The sequence below is a fragment of the Salvelinus fontinalis genome, chromosome 9 (assembly GCF_029448725.1).
Source record: "Salvelinus fontinalis isolate EN_2023a chromosome 9, ASM2944872v1, whole genome shotgun sequence".
Lineage (NCBI taxonomy): Eukaryota > Metazoa > Chordata > Actinopteri > Salmoniformes > Salmonidae > Salvelinus > Salvelinus fontinalis.
In genome coordinates this window covers 30,957,847-30,978,229 of record NC_074673.1, presented here as the reverse complement: position 1 = coordinate 30,978,229, position 20,383 = coordinate 30,957,847, and the positions used below count along the sequence as shown (strand labels likewise).

Here is a 20,383-nt window from a genome sequence, read left to right as displayed (position 1 = left end):
GTATCACGTACACAAACATTTTAGACCCATTTCTGGAATGACCCATTTTTGGATGGTACTTTACACATATCAAACTCATCATGGAATGACCCATGTCTTGATGTTAATGTACTGTAAACATATCATATACTGTAGTGGTTCCCCAATCCATTTCTGGAATGATCCACATTTAAATGGTTCTGTACATATATCAAACCCATTTCTGGAATTCATGTTCATGCACTATTGCAAGGTGGCTCAGATACGGCTCCACATTTAAATGCTATACATTACCACACCAATGACATGTCTGAATACCGCATCAGTAATTGTCGAGTGTCTCTCACACGATGATAGATGCAACAATGATCATGATGTTAGATCACCCTGATAACAGCACCAGCTAACAATGTCCCACCTCACTGTCTCATGGCTAAGGGATCTGTACTGTACTGTACTACTGTACTGTGACTGTGGAAGGCACTCTCCTCTGCGTCCACCTTCAGTCTGTCTCTACTGTGGCCCTGACCCATTGTGGAGATGTTTCACTCTCTTGGCATGACCTGTTAATCAGCACACACGTGCACACACACACACACACACACACACACACACACACACACACACACACACACACACACACACACACACACACACACACACACAGGGGTCCCTCTGCATGCCATAACTAATTGAAATACATCCATCTCCATCCAGTCTCTGAAGGGGTCACTAATCTAATACAACTGGGGATGGGACAGAGCAGGGTTTTCACCACTCTGCCTTCACCTCTCCAGCTAGCTCAGATCACTGATCACCTAGAAGCAGTAGACATGGAGTGAAGGATGTGTTTATAAAGTATTTTAAGGCGGTGCTACTCATGCCAAATTCCACATAGCCACCTAGCTCCCGCCCCAAGGCACTTGTGTAGATTTGATAATTCACATAGACTCCGCCAAGCCTAGCAGAGAGTGACTTAGAGATATTACAATATTGGTAATACCTTCAGATCTATATAAAGTGCGTAATATAGGGTCATGGGCTAGAGGGTAGCGGTTGATTTGGAGTTGGGCATCTATCCTGCTTGTAAAGGGTTTGACCATTGAGTATCCCCTCTGTCTGTGTCCCTGTCCGCATTTCTCCACCCGTCTCCCCCTCCTCATTTCTCCGTCCCTGTCCGCATTTCTCCACCCGTCTCCTCCTCCCCATGTCTCTGTCCCTGTGTAGCCTACCACCTGAGGAGGGAGGACACTGACTGGTTTGACAAGCCTGCAGAGAGACAACATCGGGTAAACGGACAAGCTCTGGACAGGAGACAGGTTAGAGGAGCTGGATACGTCTAAACTAGTTGACTACATTTAATAAAATACATTATAAACTGGCTGGTTAGAGACTCAATGCAGATTGGCTGAAAGCCGTGGTATATCAGACTATACCACGGGTATAACAAAAAATGTCATTTTTACTGTTCTAATGACTTTTGTAACCAGTTTATAATAGCAATAAGGCACTTCGGGTGTTGCCTTGTGTCGTGCTTAAGAACAGCCCTTAGCAATGGTATATTGGCCATATACCTTATTTCTTAAATATCCTACATTTTCTCATAATTGAATGTACATTGGTAGTGACTGTTGTTCATGTTGTCTTTAGCTGAGTTGTATTGGAGTGCTGCCAAATTTTTGTTGTCGTTGTTGTAATCAATGTACTGGATCTTGACTGTTCTGATGTCCCTGTCCCTCCCACAGATGAAGTTGATTCCCTATGTGTATCCTCACACCCGGATCAAAGTACAGAGAGACCCCAAGGACAGCAGCGTTTCAGGTAGAGCACCCAAACGTACAGTAAACATTCTAGAATGTATAAATATATGGCTATTCAAATGTAATAATAGGATCTCAAACTCTGGAATTCCAATATGACATTTCAGGCCTGTTTCATTGGTGTGGGTGTGTGTTCCCTGCAGGGAATGGCCTGGGGATTCGTGTGGTGGGAGGGAAAGAGATTCCTGGGAGTCGTGGTGAGATAGGAGCTTACATTGCCAAGGTTACACTCGGGGGAGTGGCTGAACAGACAGGGAAAGTGGTGGAAGGTAAGTGTATGTGCACATGTGTGTGTAAGGTGTAGAGCAAGAGAAGGAGGAGAGAACAAGAGATGAGTCATATTCTCTGGTCTTACAGGGACACACTGATTTAAAGTTGAGAAAATACTGTGGGTTGTAGCCGATGAAACCGTTATTATACTGGGATCCAAATCAAATCAAATGTTCTTTTTCACTTACACAGTTTACAGCAGGTAGAACAGGTGCAGAGAAATGCTTGCGTGCTAGCTCCCTCAAATATAATACAATAATAAGTCAAATAAAAATAACAAGTAATATAAGAGGTATTATGCATTGTAATAATATACTGTATTTACAAATATAAAATTGGTATGTTAATCTGTGTAGAAAGAAAAAAGGTAAGTGACATTTGGAAAAATCTAACATTCTTATCGTGGTATATCATAACTCCTAAGTGCATGTTGTATGCATTTCAATTTGTACTAGTTAAGCTGGATGAGGTATATTGTTAATTTCACAAGTGTTCTGGAGGAGAGACGATAAACTAATGGTTTAAGCAGGAATCTATTATTATATTAATAATACCAGGCCAATGTCAGCTCACTATGAATATCTTTGCCAGGCTATCTGAGCACCAGAGAGAGAGAGAGAGCTTGTGTGTTCGCCTGCGCGTGAGCGGGCGTTTGCACCTGTCATGTCTTATTCTCTGAGATCTCAGATAGCCAGAAAAAAAGCTCTGTCAACTCACTCTGCCCCTTTGCAATGCCTGCACAGGATTAGTCATTATGCTGTATTTAGCACACACACTCAGTCACACACATGCACACACTGTCACATTAGAAACTGTATTTAGCTACCCTCTCCATCTTTCTGCTTCCGTCCGTCATATTTCTGTAAAACTCTTCTGTCTGAAGCACAGATTAGTACAGGCTACAGGCTGAAGATAAGAACGTAGAAGAACCTTCAGAACACAGCACTCTAACTACCAGACTTCCTGAACAATGTGACAGTAGATCTCTCCCACTGATATATTTGGGGGATTAACTCTGATGTGGTACATGTTTGAGCATCCAGACCTCCTGGGTTGAACCAGAGGGAAAGCCTTGTTCTTTATGGTTCTATAGCATAATCCACTGCAGTTAGGGATGTGAGGGTTCATCTACTCCCTCTCTCTGTCACACTCAGTTCAGACGTGGTGACATCACACCCTGGCAGTGACGCTAGAGACATGTGACAGCCTTTGCTGAGAGAGGAAGGAGGAGTTTGAAGGACAAACACACACACACACACACATACAAGCGAACAGATTTACACACACACACACACACACAATTGTCTCTCTCTGCATATCCCATCTCCCTACAATCCCCTTCAGTTTGTAATTGTATTTAGCGTCATACAGATTGTGGAGATAATTATGTAGACAGAGTAATTGTCCCAGTGTATTTTAATTATGACAGAATGTTTGGTTGTTTCTGTTTTTCTAACATCTATTACACAGTAACCCTTCTAGGAATGGAAGCAACCATAGTACCATAGTGTTGTTTTCCTCTAATGTTGAGCTTTTATCTGACTTTCTTCAGTGGACTAAATTGCCATTATGCAAATGTTATGTTTTGACTTGAGTGAAAGAGACCATGGAACTGAACACTTGTGCCCTCAGGTGCAGAGAGAGAGAGAGAGAGAGAGACAGAGAGAGAGAGAGAGAGTTTGAGTTTTAAATAATCTTTATTGGGTCTGGGAGCTCACCACACAATAAATACTCATACAAAACCACAGTTACACATCAATTAAAAACACAACTCCAACTCCTCCTCCACAGTAACTAAACACAACAGCCTCTGAATACCCCATATACTCAAAAACAGATCAATATCGTTGACAAGTTTATAATAGGCAAACTCAACCCTTAGTCTCGCTGCCAACATTACCTCCAGCATTCCCACCACATCCACAGACCCTTGTCCCCGAATACTGTTCTTTCAGGTCTTCCATATCGCTAATTTAGCTGCCCCTAACACAAAATTAAGCAACACAACGACACCCTTTTGACTGAACCTTTACTTTGGCCCAAATATATACAGTTGGGAAGAGAAAACCTCTCCCAACGTTGAGAACCAGTCAGTGATCAGGTCAATCATCCCGACCAACCTGGGACACAGTAAAAACAGATGTGCCAGAGTTTCAGACTCTGCACAGAATGGACACCCCTCCCCAAGAGTAGGGTCCAGATGTACCAGATGCATGTTGGTGGCTATGGCTCCATGTATGATCCTCCATTGGAGGTCAGCTGTCCTCTTATCAATCGGCAGTTTATATAATGATCGCCAACAGCCTTTTGGGGAAGCACCTGGACCAAGCACACCCGCCCATCTCGTCGATTTTACCCCTTCCAGGGAAGAGGCATGGGACACCTTTACACATATTCTGTACATGGCCTTCTTTCCCACCTCCTTGAACTCCCCCAGCTCCGGGGTATCGAAGGAAAGCAGCATCCCCACGTCCTCCTCGAATGACCCCGCCGCAGCACTAACAATCAGTGCAGGGAACACATAATCCAGTCCCTCCTTCCACTGATCAGAATTGGAAGTGTCAATCACATACTGACGATGAAGCACTGGCAAGGAGTCACAGACCTCAGCGACGACCTTCCTCAGTAGGCGAGATGATCGGATCCCCGCTCTTTCTCCCAGCTCCTCCAACGATCTGCTCCTGCTCTGCATCAGATGACCCAGCTTGGTGCACCCCACACCTAACAGGCATGAACGCAGGCTGGCTGAATCCAGAGCACTGGACTGGATGGCAGTGTTATAAAAAAGAGGCTCTTCAAAAAGCCACATCCCTGGTAGCGTGCCGGCCTTACGGGACTTGACAAAAAAAACCCAAGCCAGCATAACAGACTCATAGAATGGAGTCAGGCCAGACAACTCACCCCCCTCCAGCTTTAACAGGAAAACGTGCTTGTCTAAGCCCAAACAGCCTGCTCTCCTCATCAGTGTGTAGGCTGTGTCGACCCAGCTAGAACCGTCACTGTACAACAGTCTCTGGGCTGCTTGAAGCCGGAAAGCCATGATCCTAGAGGAAATGTCTACCAGACCTTGCCCCCCCTCGTGCAGTGGCAGGTACAGGGCTGCAGCTTTGATCCAGTGTTGTCCAGACCAGAAGAAATTGACAAGGGTCCTCTGAAGCTCTTGTATCAGACCCTTTGGTGGTATCAGACCCATTAGTCTGTGCCACAGGGTAGAGGCAGCAAGATTATTAATTACCAGTACCCTTCCCCTATAAGACAACTGGGGTAGCACCCATTTCCATCTTGACAGTCTGGCACACACTTTCTCCACTACACCCTCCCAGTTCTTTTTCTGAAAGACATCAGAGCCTAGAAAAACACCCAAAGTCTTCATCCCATCTCTGCCCCACTGAAGCCCCCCTGGTAACCGTGGAGCGGACCCCGTCTGAAGCTGACCTGCCCACAGAGCTTCACTCTTTCCCCAATTGACTCTAGCTGAGGAGGCCCCCTCATATACCTTTAAAGCATTTGAGAGAACCTTAACTTCCTCAGCCCCTGTAATAAAAATGGTCACGTCATCTGCATACGCAGACAGTGCTATCGTGGGACCCTTCATTACACCTGGCACAGGGAAACCAGTAAGCTTCGCTCTTAAAAAACAAAGCATTGGTTCAATCGCCAGACTATATAACTGCCCTGAAATTGGGCATCCCTGCATGATGCCCCTTTGGACAGGGATGGGGCAACTCAAACCACCCCCCACCTTCACCATACACGAGGCCCCAGCATACAGTAAACTCATCCAAGACAAAAAAACATCCCCAACCCCAAAGGCTTTCATCGTTTTAAACAAGTACTGGTGGTCCACGCGGTCAAAAGCCTTCTCCTGATCCAAAGAAAGTAAACCCACATTTACATCAGACAGTTTACAAATGTCTAAAACATCTCTTATCAGAAACAAGCAACAGGTCTCCAATTTTTTATGAGCCAAATCCCCCTTTTTTGGCAACAGTGAAAGCACCGCACGTTGACAGGATACAGGAAGGGAACCCTCATGAAAAGATTCACACACCACTTCATAAAAATCCTCCCCAATAGACCCCCAAAAGTGCTTATAGAACTCAGATGGTAAACCATCAATGCCAGAGGCTCGGCCTGTTGAGAGCTGCATAGCTGCTGTGGACAGCTCTTGCAGTGTAATGTCAGAGTCCAATGCGACTCTCTGTTCAGGTCCCAATTGAGGAAGACTGTGTAACAACTGTTCAGTACACAGAGAGTCACAATCCTCCGCCTAATAGAGGGCAGAGTAGAAATCCACGGCATGTTGACGCATTTCACTGTCATCCGTGGTCACCTTCCCATCAGAGAGACGAAGGCAGACCATTTGTTTACGTTGTAATTTCGACTGTCCAAGGTTAATAAAAAAAAGCACTAGGAGCATCCATGTCCTTGAGGGAAGCGAAACGAGACCTAATCAAGGCACCTTTCACTCTTTCATGCAGAAACGACCTCAGTTCATGTCTCTTGTCCTGTAAGTTCATGACTAGTCCAGGTTCATTCTGAGTGAGCAGCTTCAATTCAATTGATTTGATGTCCTGTTCAAGGGCCTTGATAGTCTCTTTAACTTCAATTTGAGACAAAGCAGTATACTGTTGACAAAATAATCGTATTTGGGCCTTCCCAACATCCCACCATTGTCTCAAGGACTCAAAATTCCCTTTTTTTAACCCTCCATTTTCCCCAAAACAACAAAAACCTTTCACAAAACTTGACATCATGTAACAATTTAACATTAAAATACCAGTAAGGTGATGACCTTCGTGGACAGGACAAGTGAATATCAACAGTAACAATATGATGATCAGAGAAACCCACAGGAATAATGGCACACCTTCCAACCCTACTACAGTATTGATCAGATACGTACAACCTGTCTAACCTTGCTGCACTGACACGACCTTCATTAATTTTTAGCCATGTGTACTGCCTAACTTCTGCATTCCTTACTCTCCACACATCAGAAAGCTCAAACTCAGTTAATAAGCCAGACAGGAAAGGGGCTGACCGCAGGTGAGGTTCTTCAGCAGTGCGATCAACAGTAAAATCCACAGTACAGTTCCAGTCCCCCCCTAAAACCATACACCCCTCTTGGTCACACTGTCTTAAGGTTTCTTTTATTTGATCAAACACAACAAGACGCTCTGTACCCTCATTAGGACCATAGACATAAAAAAAAAAGAAAAAACATAACATCCATCTTGACCAATAAAACCCGACCCTTGTCAATCTCTGTTATAGATATCACAGTCACCCCTAAACCTGAGGAAAACAAGATGGCCACCCCAGCACTGAAATTAGTACCATGACTGAGTATATGCTGCACCTCCCACCACATTCCCCAGTCAACCTCATTAGCCTCATCACTATGTGTCTCCTGAAGGAAAACTACATTAAGCCTTTTCTGTTTTATTACTTCTAATACCCAAGCCCTCTTATTCCTGTCCCTTCCCCCATTAATATTGAGAGAGCCCACCCTTAGTACCTCCATATAGAAAAGAGAAAGGAAAAGCAGAAGATACCACAGAGAAACCAAAGAGAAAAAATACTTTTGGAGAAAGCAAAAGAGAAAGAAGATTTTTTCTTATTAACCTGACCACGTTTCCCACCACCTTTTGCTGCTGTAACAGCAGTAACACATTTCCTCAAGCAAAACCGCTTCTTCTCACTCAACTGGTCTAACCCCACCGTCTTCTGTAACATCACAGCTGACCTCACAAACTTATCAACATCAAAATATTCAGCCAATTTGACAGATTTCCCAAAAGTCTGATCCAGAAAACCATTTCCTCTAGATCATAAATTGAGTCCTCACCAGCTGCTGTCATATCAAAAGAGATATCCATATCCTTCTCCTGATCCTCCTCAGCTGAGGCCACAGACCACTGACTCCCCTCTACCACATCCCTTTCAACACTCCCCACTTGCACCCCAAAACTCGTACCAGGCATCTCCTCCACTACCTGGGAGACTAGCCCCACCTGAACCCCATTACCCGTGGTGGGCATCTCCTCCACTACCTGAGAGCCTAGCTCCACATGAACCCCCTCCTGTACTCCATTACTCGTAGTGGGCATCTCCTCCACAACCTGGGAGATTAGCTCCACATGAACCCCCTCCTGTACTCCATTACTCGTAGTGGGCATCTCCTCCACTACCTGGGAGATTAGCTCCACATGAACCCCCTCCTGTACTCCATTACTCGTAGTGGGCATCTCCTCCACTACCTGGGAGATTAGCTCCACATGAACCCCCTCCTGTACTCCATTACTCGTAGTGGGCATCTCCTCCACTACCTGGGAGATTAGCTCCACATGAACCCCCTCCTGTACTCCATTACTCGTAGTGGGCATCTCCTCCACTACCTGGGAGACTAGCTCCACATGAACCCCCTCTTGTACTCCATTACTCGTAGTGGGCATCTCCTCCACTACCTGGGAGATTAGCTCCATATGAACCCCATCCTGTGCCCCAGTACTCGTACTGGGCACCTCCTCACTAGTCTGAGGAACTGGCTCTTCAGATCCATCCTTACCTTCTACAACAATATTTTTCTGCTGCATAACATTTCCCTCTAATACAAGTTGCAAACTCGTGGCCTCAACACGGATAACTTGTTCCTCAGCAACAGGTGCTTGTGGCTGCTCAACCACTGGCGGCCCACCTCTCCCTACATGAGTGGGCCCAGGAGTTATGATGACCACCTGCGCCCCTCCCTCTGCCTCCTCCCTTTTCGGGCAAACATGTCGCTTATGGCCAACATCCCCACACTCAAAACACCGTTGACTACCCGTACTAGCATAAGCCATATAGTCTATTGTCATACTTGACTTTAAATGATAACTCTAAAGTCTGCTCCGGTGAGTCCAAAAACATAAACACCTGTCGCCGAAACGACATAACCTGTTTCAACGCCGGGTGTTTGCAACCCAACGGAACAACCTTAATTGAACTAGCAAACTTCCCAAAGCGCAATAACTCGCGCTCCAATAGCTCATTTGGAATAAACGGTGGTACATTTGAAATCGTTACCCTTGTTGACGGAGAAAAAAGAAGTATGAAGTACGCCATGCTCAACCATACGATCAACAAGGCGCTCTTCTTTAAGAAATACCACCACCGCTTTATTCATCCGTGACGCATAAGCAACATTCTCATATCCTACCTTCTCTCCTACGGCGACCAGAAACTCCTCCACCGTGACAGTAGCTTCAGTAACACACCTAAAGCCGTGCCAAAGTGACAGGGACGGCATCCCAATCCGGGCTGCCATCCCCGCCAAACTCAAGGTAATTTCGATACTAAAAAAAAAACTAAATACTTAATTCTACCACACAAAAAATGTATAATAATCTTAATCATGCACAGAAGAAAACAAAGAATGCCACCAAGAAAGAGAAAACCGAAAGAAAGTTCTGAATATCTAACTCTACACAACACACGCACTCCCTCGATCATACACTTCCCAGCATGCACCAAACACTCCCAGCATGAGAGAGAGACAGAGAGAGAGACAGAGAGAGAGCGAGATAGAGAGAGAGAAACAGAGAGAGAGAGAGAGAGAGAAACAGAGAGAGGGAGAATGAGATAGATAGAGAATGAGAGAGAGAGAGAGAGAATGAGAGACAGCGAGCAGAGAAAGATAGAAATAGGTAGAAAAAAGGAGGGAGAAGAGATGAGTGGGGAAATGGGAGGGGGAGAGCGGTAGCATGTTCTAAATGTTTCTGTGGCCTTGACTATCTAATCTACAGAGAGAGAGAGATGTTAATTCAATCCTTTGTCGTCACAGCAGCTGGCGAGTTGCTTCGTAAGCAAAAGTCTCATGTGAAGACGAGGTTTCGTTTGTGTAAGTGCAGCCACAGCGCCAAGGCTGCCATGGGTTTGAGTTTGCTGTGCACTTTCTCCCTCTCTATTTCTGTCCTACCTTACTTTACTTTCTGTGGCATGTTCTCTGAGCCTTGTCAGCTGTGTGAACAAGAACCTGAAAGAAAGACGCTCTAGTCATGAGCAGAAAAGGCAGTGGTATATTTCGAAGAGTTAGAGCCAACCCTTGAGAAGGAGTTGAGCTTGGAAGCTTGGTTGGGTTGTGTTCTGGGATGCACTGGAAACCAGGCCAGGTGTTGTAGTCTGAGCTAGTCTCATGCCCTGACTGCATTATCGAGAAGTGATCTCATTTACAATTGTCATTTAGAGCATTTATTTGCAGAAAATGACAACTGGTCAAAATAACAAAAAATATGTGGTGTTGTCAGACCCTGAATAATGCACAGAAAATAAGTCATATTCATTTTTAAACAACACAATACTAATGTTTTAATTTAGGAAGAGTTCAGAAATCAATATCTGGTGGAATAACCCTGATTTTCAATCACAGCTTTTCATGCATCTTGGCATGCTCTCCACCAGTCTTTCACATTATGCCACTCCTGGCGCAAAAATTCAAGCAGCTCAGCTTTGTTTGATGGCTTGTGACCATCCATCTTCCTCTTGATCACATTCCAGAGGTTTTCAGTGGGGTTCAGGTCTGGAGATTGGGCTGGCCATGACAGGGTCTCTATCTGGTGGTCCTCCATCCACACCTTGACTGACCTGGCTGTGTGGCATGGATCATTGTCCTGCTGGAAAAACCAATCCTCAGAGTTGGGGAACATTGTCAGAGCAGAAAGCAAGTTTTCTTCCAGGACAACCTTGTATGTGGCTTGATTCATGCGTCCTTCACAAAGACAAATCTGTCTGATTCCATCCTTACTGAAGCACCCCCAGATCATCACCGATCCTCCACCAAATCTCACAGTGGGTGCGAGACACTGTGGCTTGTAGGCCTCTCTTGTAGGACTAATCAGAGTTATTCCACCAAATATTGATTTCTGAACTCTTCCTAAGTTAAAACACTAGTTTTGTGTTGTTTAAAAATGAATATGAACTTATTTTCTTTGCATTATTCGAGGTCTGACAACACTGCATCTTTTTGGTTATTTTGACCAGTTGTCATTTCTGCAAATAAATGCTCTAAATGACAATATTTTGTGGGGGAATTTGGGAGAAATGTTGTCAGTAGTTTATAGAATAAACACAAATGTTCCTTTTACCCAAACACATACCTATAAGTAGTAAAACCAGAGAATCTGATAATTTTGCAGTGGTCTCTACATTTTTCCAGAGCTGTGTGTTTACATTGCCAAAGCAAGTGAAATAGATAATAAACAAAAGTGAAATAAACAATCAGAAATGAACAGTAAACATTACACTCACAAAAGTTTCAAAGGAATATAGACATTGAAATTGTGAAAATATGGCTATGTACAGTGTTATAACGATTTGCAAATAGTTAAAGTACCAATATGGGTTGTTTGTTCTTTGTGTTTGTTCTTCACTGGTTGCCCTTTTCTTGTGACAACAGGTCACAAATCTTGCTGCTGTGATTGCACACTATGGTATTTCACCCAATATATATGGGAGTTTATCAAAACTGGATTTGTTTTCAAATTCTTTGTGGGTCTGTGTAATCTGAGGGAAAGATGTGTCTGAAATATGGTCTCTCTCTGTAGGAATGCAGGTATTGGAGTGGAACGCGGTTCCTCTGATGGGGAAGACCTACGAGGAGGTGCAGTACATTATGAGTCAGCCGTGTGCAGAGGCGGAGCTCTGTGTCAGACTGTGAGTCAAACAGCGCCCTCTCTCCTCTTATCCCTCTCTCTCCTTCCATCTCTCTCTCCTCTCATCCCTCTCTCTCCTTCCATCTCTCTCTCCTCTCACCCATCTCCTCTCATATTTATCATATCGCTCTCCTCTCATCCCAACTTAATTTAGATCAAAAACTAAATTTGACCTTCCTGTCTCTCAGTGATCTGAACATGCTGTCTGACCCTGATCATCCCCAGGCCCTGGAGAACCACGCCCAGCTGAAGCCTGGTATGTCACTAGTGTAGTTGTGGGTATCCTACATAGTCATCATGACCACTGAGTCATAATGACACATTAATGTGTGTGTGTGCAGGTGACAGGCAGCGTTCTCCAGGAGTGGATCCTAAGCAGCTGGCTGCAGAGCTGCAGAAGGTGTCCCAACAACAGGCCCCTGGGATGGGGATGGGTGTGGGGGGGCCAGTAGGGGTCCTTTCTGCCCTGGACCGCTCAGCTCTGTTACACTCAGGCAATGCATCGGCCAGCTCTAGTGCCGTCCCTAGCCCCGGCCAGCCTGCCTCCCCAGCCATCAACAAGAAACAACGCCACAGCACCAAGGTACTGCCTCTACTTGTAGTACATTATGATATTAAGAGCCCATAGCATTCTGTAGAGTGTGTTACTACAGCCATGTGGTTGGTGGGTTCATCATTATTAAGTCATAGACATGTGTGTGTGTGTGGTGCATGGTGCGTGGTGCATACGTGTGAGGAGGTCTAGAACCATTGCTTTGTCTTATTGTGGATTACAGAAACATGACACTAATTATATAGACGCATGCATGATGTGTGTGTAGAGAGAGATAGATCATGCATGATGTGTGTGTAGAGAGAGATAGATCATGCATGATATGTGTGTAGAGAGAGAGAGATAATGCATGATATGTGTGTAGAGAGAGATAGATCATGCATGATATGTGTGTAGAGAGAGATAGATCATGCATGATGTGTGTGTAGAGAGAGAGATCATGCATGATATGTGTGTAGAGAGAGATAGATCATGCATGATATGTGTGTAGAGAGAGAGAGATCATGCATGATATGTGTGTAGAGAGAGAGAGATCATGCATGATATGTGTGTAGAGAGAGAGAGAGATAATGCATGATATGTGTGTAGAGAGAGATAGATCATGCATGATATGTGTGTAGAGAGAGAGAGAGATAATGCATGATATGTGTGTAGAGAGAGATAGATCATGCATGATATGTGTGTAGAGAGAGAGAGAGATAATGCATGATATGTGTGTAGAGAGAGAGAGATCATGCATGATACGTGTGTAGAGAGAGAGAGAGAGATAGCATGATATGTGTGTAGAGAGAGATAGATCATGCATGATATGTGTGTAGAGAGAGAGAGATCATGCATGATATGTGTGTAGAGAGAGAGAGAGATAATGCATGAAATGTGTGTAGAGAGAGAGAGATCATGCATGATACGTGTGTAGAGAGAGAGAGAGAGATAGCATGATATGTGTGTAGAGAGAGATAGATCATGCATGATATGTGTGTAGAGAGAGATAGATCATGCATGATATGTGTGTAGAGAGAGAGAGATCGTGCATGATATGTGTGTAGAGAGAGATAGATCATGCATGATATGTGTGTAGAGAGAGAGAGATCATGCATGATATGTGTGTAGAGAGAGAGAGATCATGCATGATATGTGTAGAGAGAGATAGATCATGCATGATATGTGTGTAGAGAGAGATAGATCATGCATGATATGTGTGTAGAGAGAGAGATCATGCATGATATGTGTGTAGAGAAAGAGATCATGCATGATATGTGTGTAGAGAGAGAGAGATCATGCATGATATGTGTGTAGAGAGAGAGATCATGCTAGTGTGGTTGTGTGTCCTTGTGTGTGTGAGTGTGTAAATACACATAGTATTAACTACTTTCTATGATAGACATAGTATAATGCATCTCAACCAACTGAAGTGAACCTTCTCTGACTGTACACCATGACCTTTGCAGTCTGTTGAACCTCTCCTGGTGAGTTTCCTCCTGGGTCCTATAGAGTCACTTCAGAAAAGTCTTCTCAACATCTCCATGACAAGGACAGGTCCTTCATCTGTCATCTGACCATAGCTATCCTACTCAGGGGCTCTGGTTAACCTACTGCTACTTAAAACCCTAGTATCATGGACATAGTAACTGAAGTTTTCAGGCTGGCCAGAGGCCACACTATACAGCAGGGACTCTCACAGCAGTGTGTGTGTGTGTGTGTGTGTGTGTGTGTGTGTGTGTGTGTGTGTGTGTGTGTGTGTGTGTGTGTGTGTGTGTGTGTGTGTGTGTGTGTGTGTGTGTGTGTGTGTGTGTGTGTGTGTGTGTGTGTGTGTGTGTGTGTGTGTGTGTGTGTGTGTGTGTGTGTGTATATGTGTGTGTATATGTGTGTGTATATGTGTGAGTTTGTGTGTTCATGTGAAGCGTGTGTACGGATATCGGTATAAACAGTGTATAATCGCTACCTGTGTTTGTTTTTCAGTCAACAGCAGACGTGCAACTGCTGAAGCCTCAGCCTCGTCCTGTAACAGGGGAAATACAGGTAAGCCTGCTGTCAGTCTCACACCTGCTTTAAGCTTTCATACTTTCCACAGTCTGTGAAGTGGAGTGTGACTTTAATTCCTCTTCAATCCCCTCACTTGATTGATCCACTTAAGTCAAGAGATTAGTCAGTCCCAGGACCTAGTGTTGAGGAACACTGATGTACACACCTGTAGAACCTAGTTAAACATAATCTATGTATCTCTGCCCTCTCTGCCATCTTCAGCTCCAGATCCACTACGACAGGAACCTGGGGAACCTGATAGTGCATGTCCTCCAGGCCAGGAACCTTGCACAGAGAGACCCCAAAGAATACTCTGACCCCTTTGTCAAGGTCTACCTCCTACCAGGGAGAGGGTAAGACACTGCTTTCATCAGTCTGTCTGTCTGGATGCCATTCTCTCTCTCTCTCTCTCTCTCTCTCTGTCTCTCTCTCTCTCTCTGTCTCTCTCTCTCTCTCTCTCTCTCTCTCTCTCTCTCTCTCTCTCTCTCTCTCTCTCTCTCTCTCTGTTTGTTTGTACTCTAAGGAGTATTGACCATTATCTGATGGGCCTTTATTAAATTGTGTTAGATTTGCTGTGTGCTCTCTGTGAAGTACAGTAGAAAGTTAGGAGGCCATAGAACTGACCAGATAATGACACATCCAACCGTGGGCTACTCTCATTCCTTATCTCCATAACTTCTAACTGGCATCAGTTAGCATATTGACAGATACTACGACTTGATTTGTACATCAAAGCATTCTATATTTACTCTAATATATTATCTAGTGGAATGATATTGTGTGTGTGTGAGTGTGTGTGTGTGTGAGTGTGTGTATGTGTGTGTGTGTGTGTGTGTGTGTGTGTGTGTGTGTGTGTGTGTGTGTGTGTGTGTGTGTGTGTGTGTGTGTGTGTGTGTGTGTGTGTGTGTGTGCGTGCGTGCGTGCGTGCGTGCGTGCGTGCGTGCGTGCGTGCGTGCGTGCGTGTGTGGTTTCTATATTGGCTGCAGTGCTCTCTTCCTGAGTGCTGTGATGTGATTTTGTAGTAAGGTTCAGCCCTCCTAGGAGATTATCAGTTTAGTAACATCTCTTCTTTCAGCCCCTGTATCCATCTCTCCTTCCCTCCCTTCATCCTTGTCTCCATCCCTCTCTTCCTGTGAAAAGGCAGAGATCGATAGTCTTTATTTGACCTGCAACCCTATCTGCTTTCTACTAATGACCCTATCAGCCCTATCATGGGATTATATACAGTACAGGTCCTCCACCCACACACACGCACGCACGCACGCACGCGCGCGCACGCACGCACGCACGCACGCACGCACGCACGCACGCACGCACGCACACACACACACACACACACACACACACACACACACACTCACTCACTCCTCCCACACACTCCTCTAGCTCAGTATAAATGGACTGTTTGATCTGTGTTTTAACAATAGGCAGTAGTAAATAAACTGTGTCTTCATGTTTCAATGTTGTCTTTCTTTATCTCCTTCCCTTTATGTCTCTGTTTCTCTGATGGTTTCTGTCTCTGTTTCTCTGATGGTTTCTGTCTCTGTTTCTCTGATGGGTTCTGTCTCTGTTTCTCTGATGGGTTCTGTCTCTGTTTCTCTGATGGTTTCTGTCTCTGTTTCTCTGATGTTTATGTCTCTGTTTCTCTGATGGGTTCTGTCTCTGTTTCTCTGATGGTTTCTATCTCTGTTTCTCTGATGGTTTCTGTCTCTGTTTCTCTGATGGTTTCTGTCTCTGTTTCTCTGATGGGTTCTATCTCTGTTTCTCTGATGGGTTCTGTCTCTGTTTCTCTGATGGTTTCTGTCTCTGTTTCTCTGATGGTTTCTGTCTCTGTTTCTCTGATGGGTTCTGTCTCTGTTTCTCTGATGTTTATGTCTCTGTTTCTCTGATGGGTTCTGTCTCTGTTTCTCTGATGGTTTCTGTCTCTGTTTCTCTGATGGTTTCTGTCTCTGTTTCTCTGATGGGTTCTGTCTCTGTTTCTCTGATGGTTTCTGTCTCTGTTTCTCTGATGGTTTCTGTCTCTGTTTCTCTGATGGGTTCTGTCTCTGTTTCTCTGATGGTTTCTGTCTCTGTTTCTCTGATGGTCTCTGTCTCTGTTTCTCTGATGGTTTCTGTCTCTGTTTCTCTGATGGGTTCTGTCTCTGTTTCTCTGATGGATTCTGTCTCTGTTTCTCTGATGGTTTCTGTCTCTGTTTCTCTGATGGGTTCTGTCTCTGTTTCTCTGATGGTTTCTGTCTCTGTTTCTCTGATGGGTTCTGTCTCTGTTTCTCTGATGGTTTCTGTCTCTGTTTCTCTGATGGTTTCTGTCTCTGTTTCTCTGATGGTTTCTGTCTCTGTTTCTCTGATGGTTTCTGTCTCTGTTTCTCTGATGGTTTCTGTCTCTGTTTCTCTGATGGTTTCTGTCTCTGTTTCTCTGATGGTTTCTGTCTCTGTTTCTCTGATGGTTTCTTTCTTTTTGCGGTTCTTGTTGTTTGTTGTCTCTACCCTCCTCTCCCTCCCCTGGACTCTCAGACAAGTCATGGTAGTCCAGAACGCAAGGTAGTGTAGCGCTTCTCCTGCTTCTCTTCTTCTCTCCTCTCCTACTCTGCTCCATTTCTTCTGTTCTTCTCTACTCCTCTCCTCTTCTTCTCTCCTTCTCTCCTTCTCTGTTCCAATTCTTCTGTTCTTCTCTACTCCTCTCCTCTTCTTCTCTCCTTCTCTCCTTCTCTGTTCCAATTCTTCTGTTCTTCTCTACTCCTCTCCTCTTCTCCTCTTCTTTTCTCCTTCTCTGCTCGAATTCTTCTGTTCTTCTCTACTCCTCTCCTCTTCTTCTCTTCTTCTCTCCTTCTCTGCTCCTCGTCTTCTCTTCTTCTCTCCTTCTCTGCCCCTCTCCTTCCTTCTTCTCTTCTTCTATCCTCCCTGCTCCTCTCCTCTCTCTCTTTCTCTCATTCTCTGCTTCTCTGCAATCAGTCAGTGTTTTTCCCCACGTACATTTTCCGCCTCCAAAGTGCTTTTCCTCATTGTCTCCCCCATCATTATTCATCATTATCCATTTTGCGTTGATGCGTTGATAAAACCACTCTCTTGCTCCTCCTCTCTCTCTATCTAACCGTTCTCCACTTTATTTCGCTCTCTTTTTTTCTCCTATTTGTATCTCTGTCATCCTAAACAACTCATGATTGTCTGATGTGCAAATCCAGCCAAGAACATTGCCGGGTTGAAATCAAGGTTGAAATGTGAAATCATTCCATGAGTCAGACGTGTTTTTCACCCTACGCTCATCATCTCTGCTACAGGAGAGGAGCTGTGCCTATTGATTCAACCTTACAGACATCACTATTTCTTTGACTTTCTTTGACTATTTCTGTGTTGTTGTGATCCCGTCTAGCCAGTGTGCCTATGCAATTTACTCTCATCCAACATTTGCAAGACATCATTATGATATAATTATATTGAATCAGATATTCAATTATTGACATCCTGCTATATCATCTCTATATCTACCATCAAATATAATTGGAGAAAATCTACAATAATGTGACCATATTAACATACAAAGACCACGTCTGCGACTAAACGTGTCCCTTTGTTATGACATCACAGTGCTGAGAACAAGAGGAGGACCAAGTACGTCCAGAGGAGTCTGAACCCAGAGTGGAACCAGACTGTCATCTACAAGAACATACACCTGGAACAGGTAGGAACACACACACACACACACACATGCATGCACACACACACACACATGCACCTACTAACGCATGCATCACACACACACACACACACACACACATCCACATTAAAAATGATTTTGAATTAATGTTTATGTTAATCTTATTTCCAGTTGGATTGATCGTTCTGAATCCTTAAGGATGTTCTGACCATAGCAGCACTGACCTGGTTAGGTTAAACAACCCCCTTACAGACTACCAGTCACCAGAGAGAGACAGAGACATCTTCATTCGACATAACAGTAGCAGCCCTTGCTTAGCTGCAATTCAGACAATGTAAAATGAGTGCGGTCTGTCCATACGGCGCTCTCTCTCAGCGTACAGTAGTGTCTCTAGTCTAGAGGCTCTTCTGAGACTCTCTGCTGTTAGCTACTTCTCTCTATTCTGCCCACTGAGGTTGTAAATGCTGCTCTATCACCCACTCACTCTCCCACTCCCCTGCCAAACACACACACACACACACACACACACACACACACACACACACACACACACACACACACACACACACACACACACACACACACACACACACACACACACACACACACACACACACATAATTACCCAGTCCACTGACTGGCTGGTTGAGTGATATACAGTATGACTGCATGGGTGTTGTACTTGGCATAACTCGTTTAAAAATATTTCTTAATTTAATCACTTTTCACTCATCCTCTCTCTCTCTCCCTCACTACCCCCACCTCTCTCTTTCTATCTCTTTCTCTCTCTCTCTCTCTCTCTCTCTCTCCCTCACTACCCCCACCTCTCTCTTTCTATCTCTTTCTCTCTCTCTCTCTCTCTCTCTCTCTCTCTCTCTCTCTCTCTCTTCTTCTTCACTCTCTCTCTGTCTCTCAGCTAAAGAAAAAGACTCTGGAGGTGACAGTGTGGGATTATGACAGATCTTCCTCCAATGACTTCCTGGGAGAAGTGAGTGTCTCCAGAATCAGACACACTCTGGTTTAGACGTCACATACATTCACTTCAGTCATCCCTTTACCCTAATGTCTCCTGATGCCATGTTTTTCAATGTTCTCTAGCCAAAAGCGGCTCATATTTCCAGCCTTATTGCTCCCCTCTCAACAAGACTTTATTCAAAGCTAGTTTCATTGTTTGTCAGTCTATAAAATGAATCCCACAGATCCTCTGCTAAATGGAGAAGGATCCTAATTGTTTATAATGTAGAATGGTGGTGTGTTCACAGCAAACCTGGAAATATACTGACTATACCAAACATTAGGTACACCTTCCTAGTATTAAGTTTCTCCCTACCCCCTTTTTCCCTCAGAACAGACTCAATGTGTCGAAAGCTTTCCACAGGGATGCTGACCCATGTTGACGCCAATGCTTCCCACAGTTGTGTCAAGTTGGCTGGATGTCCTTTGGTTGGTGGACCATTCTTGATACATACAAGAAACTGTTGAGCGTGAAAAACCCAGCAGCATTGTACCAACTATCATATCTCGTTCAATGGCACTTAAATCTTTAGTCTGGCTCATTCACACCCTGAATGTCACACACACACAATCCATGTCTCAATTGTCTCAAGACTTACATATTCTTCTTTAACCTGTGTCCTCCCCTTCATCTACACTGATTGAAGTGGATTTAACAAGTGACATCAATAAGAGATCATAGCTTTCACCTGGATTCACCTGCTCAGTCTATGTCAGGGAAAGAGCAGGGCTCAGATTCACAAAACCTTCTTAGGAAGAAATGTCTTAACTGCCATTATGTTTCTTGACTATAGACTTAAGAAGAAATTTAAGACAAGTTGCTATTCCTCAAAAGATTCTTGGAAATGTTCTAGCGCTATTTCTTATGTTTCTCCTTAAGCAAAAAGTTAAGAAGAAATTAGATTCCAAAACGAAAGTTATTTCCAAGATAGCTAAACCCTTGTCTTAAACTCAGGGCAGTGAGAGAAAAAGCTCATGAAAGCAATTGAACATGTTTCATTCACTCACAAACTTCATGTGAAAGTTTCAGTATTGATTATTTTAAACCCAAGAACATGTTTTAGAACAGTAATCTCAGTAGGAAATATGCCAACATGATTGCCATTGCTTAACTAGATAGCTAGCTAAAACCGTTATTTGGAAGAAGATATTTGAGAAGTTCGTAAGAAAATCACTGAATCTTAAGATGTTGTTGGGGAATTGCACTTACAAACTATCTTATTCACTTTTTCTCTAGAAGCTTCTTAAGTTCTTGCGTAAGAAGAGTTTTGTGAATCTGAGCCCAGGTGTTCTTAACGTTTAGTATACTCAGTATATATTTACTGTGTTTTCCTATAAGTCTTTGCTTACACAAGCATACCTGTCTACTCTTTCTTTCTCT

General features: G+C 44.1%; 1 protein-coding gene across 7 annotated transcripts in view; it reads left to right on the top strand.

Annotated features, from left to right (window-relative positions):
- LOC129862415 (protein piccolo-like) overlaps positions 1 to 20,383 on the top strand; it is a 114,956-nt gene that overhangs the window by 84,286 nt on the left and 10,287 nt on the right. For 5 of the 7 annotated variants that reach the window (XM_055934076.1, XM_055934075.1, XM_055934074.1 and 2 more), the window contains 11 exons: positions 1,207 to 1,298; positions 1,725 to 1,800; positions 1,943 to 2,068; positions 11,654 to 11,762; positions 11,950 to 12,017; positions 12,103 to 12,344; positions 14,274 to 14,333; positions 14,559 to 14,689; positions 16,848 to 16,874; positions 17,919 to 18,012; positions 18,905 to 18,976. In XM_055934076.1, coding sequence (XP_055790051.1) covers positions 1,207 to 1,298; positions 1,725 to 1,800; positions 1,943 to 2,068; positions 11,654 to 11,762; positions 11,950 to 12,017; positions 12,103 to 12,344; positions 14,274 to 14,333; positions 14,559 to 14,689; positions 16,848 to 16,874; positions 17,919 to 18,012; positions 18,905 to 18,976 — 1,097 coding nt within the window. The remainder of the gene's footprint in view (positions 1 to 1,206; positions 1,299 to 1,724; positions 1,801 to 1,942; positions 2,069 to 11,653; positions 11,763 to 11,949; positions 12,018 to 12,102; positions 12,345 to 14,273; positions 14,334 to 14,558; positions 14,690 to 16,847; positions 16,875 to 17,918; positions 18,013 to 18,904; positions 18,977 to 20,383) is intronic. The other 2 variants (XM_055934077.1, XM_055934073.1) reach the window with 1 other exon arrangement.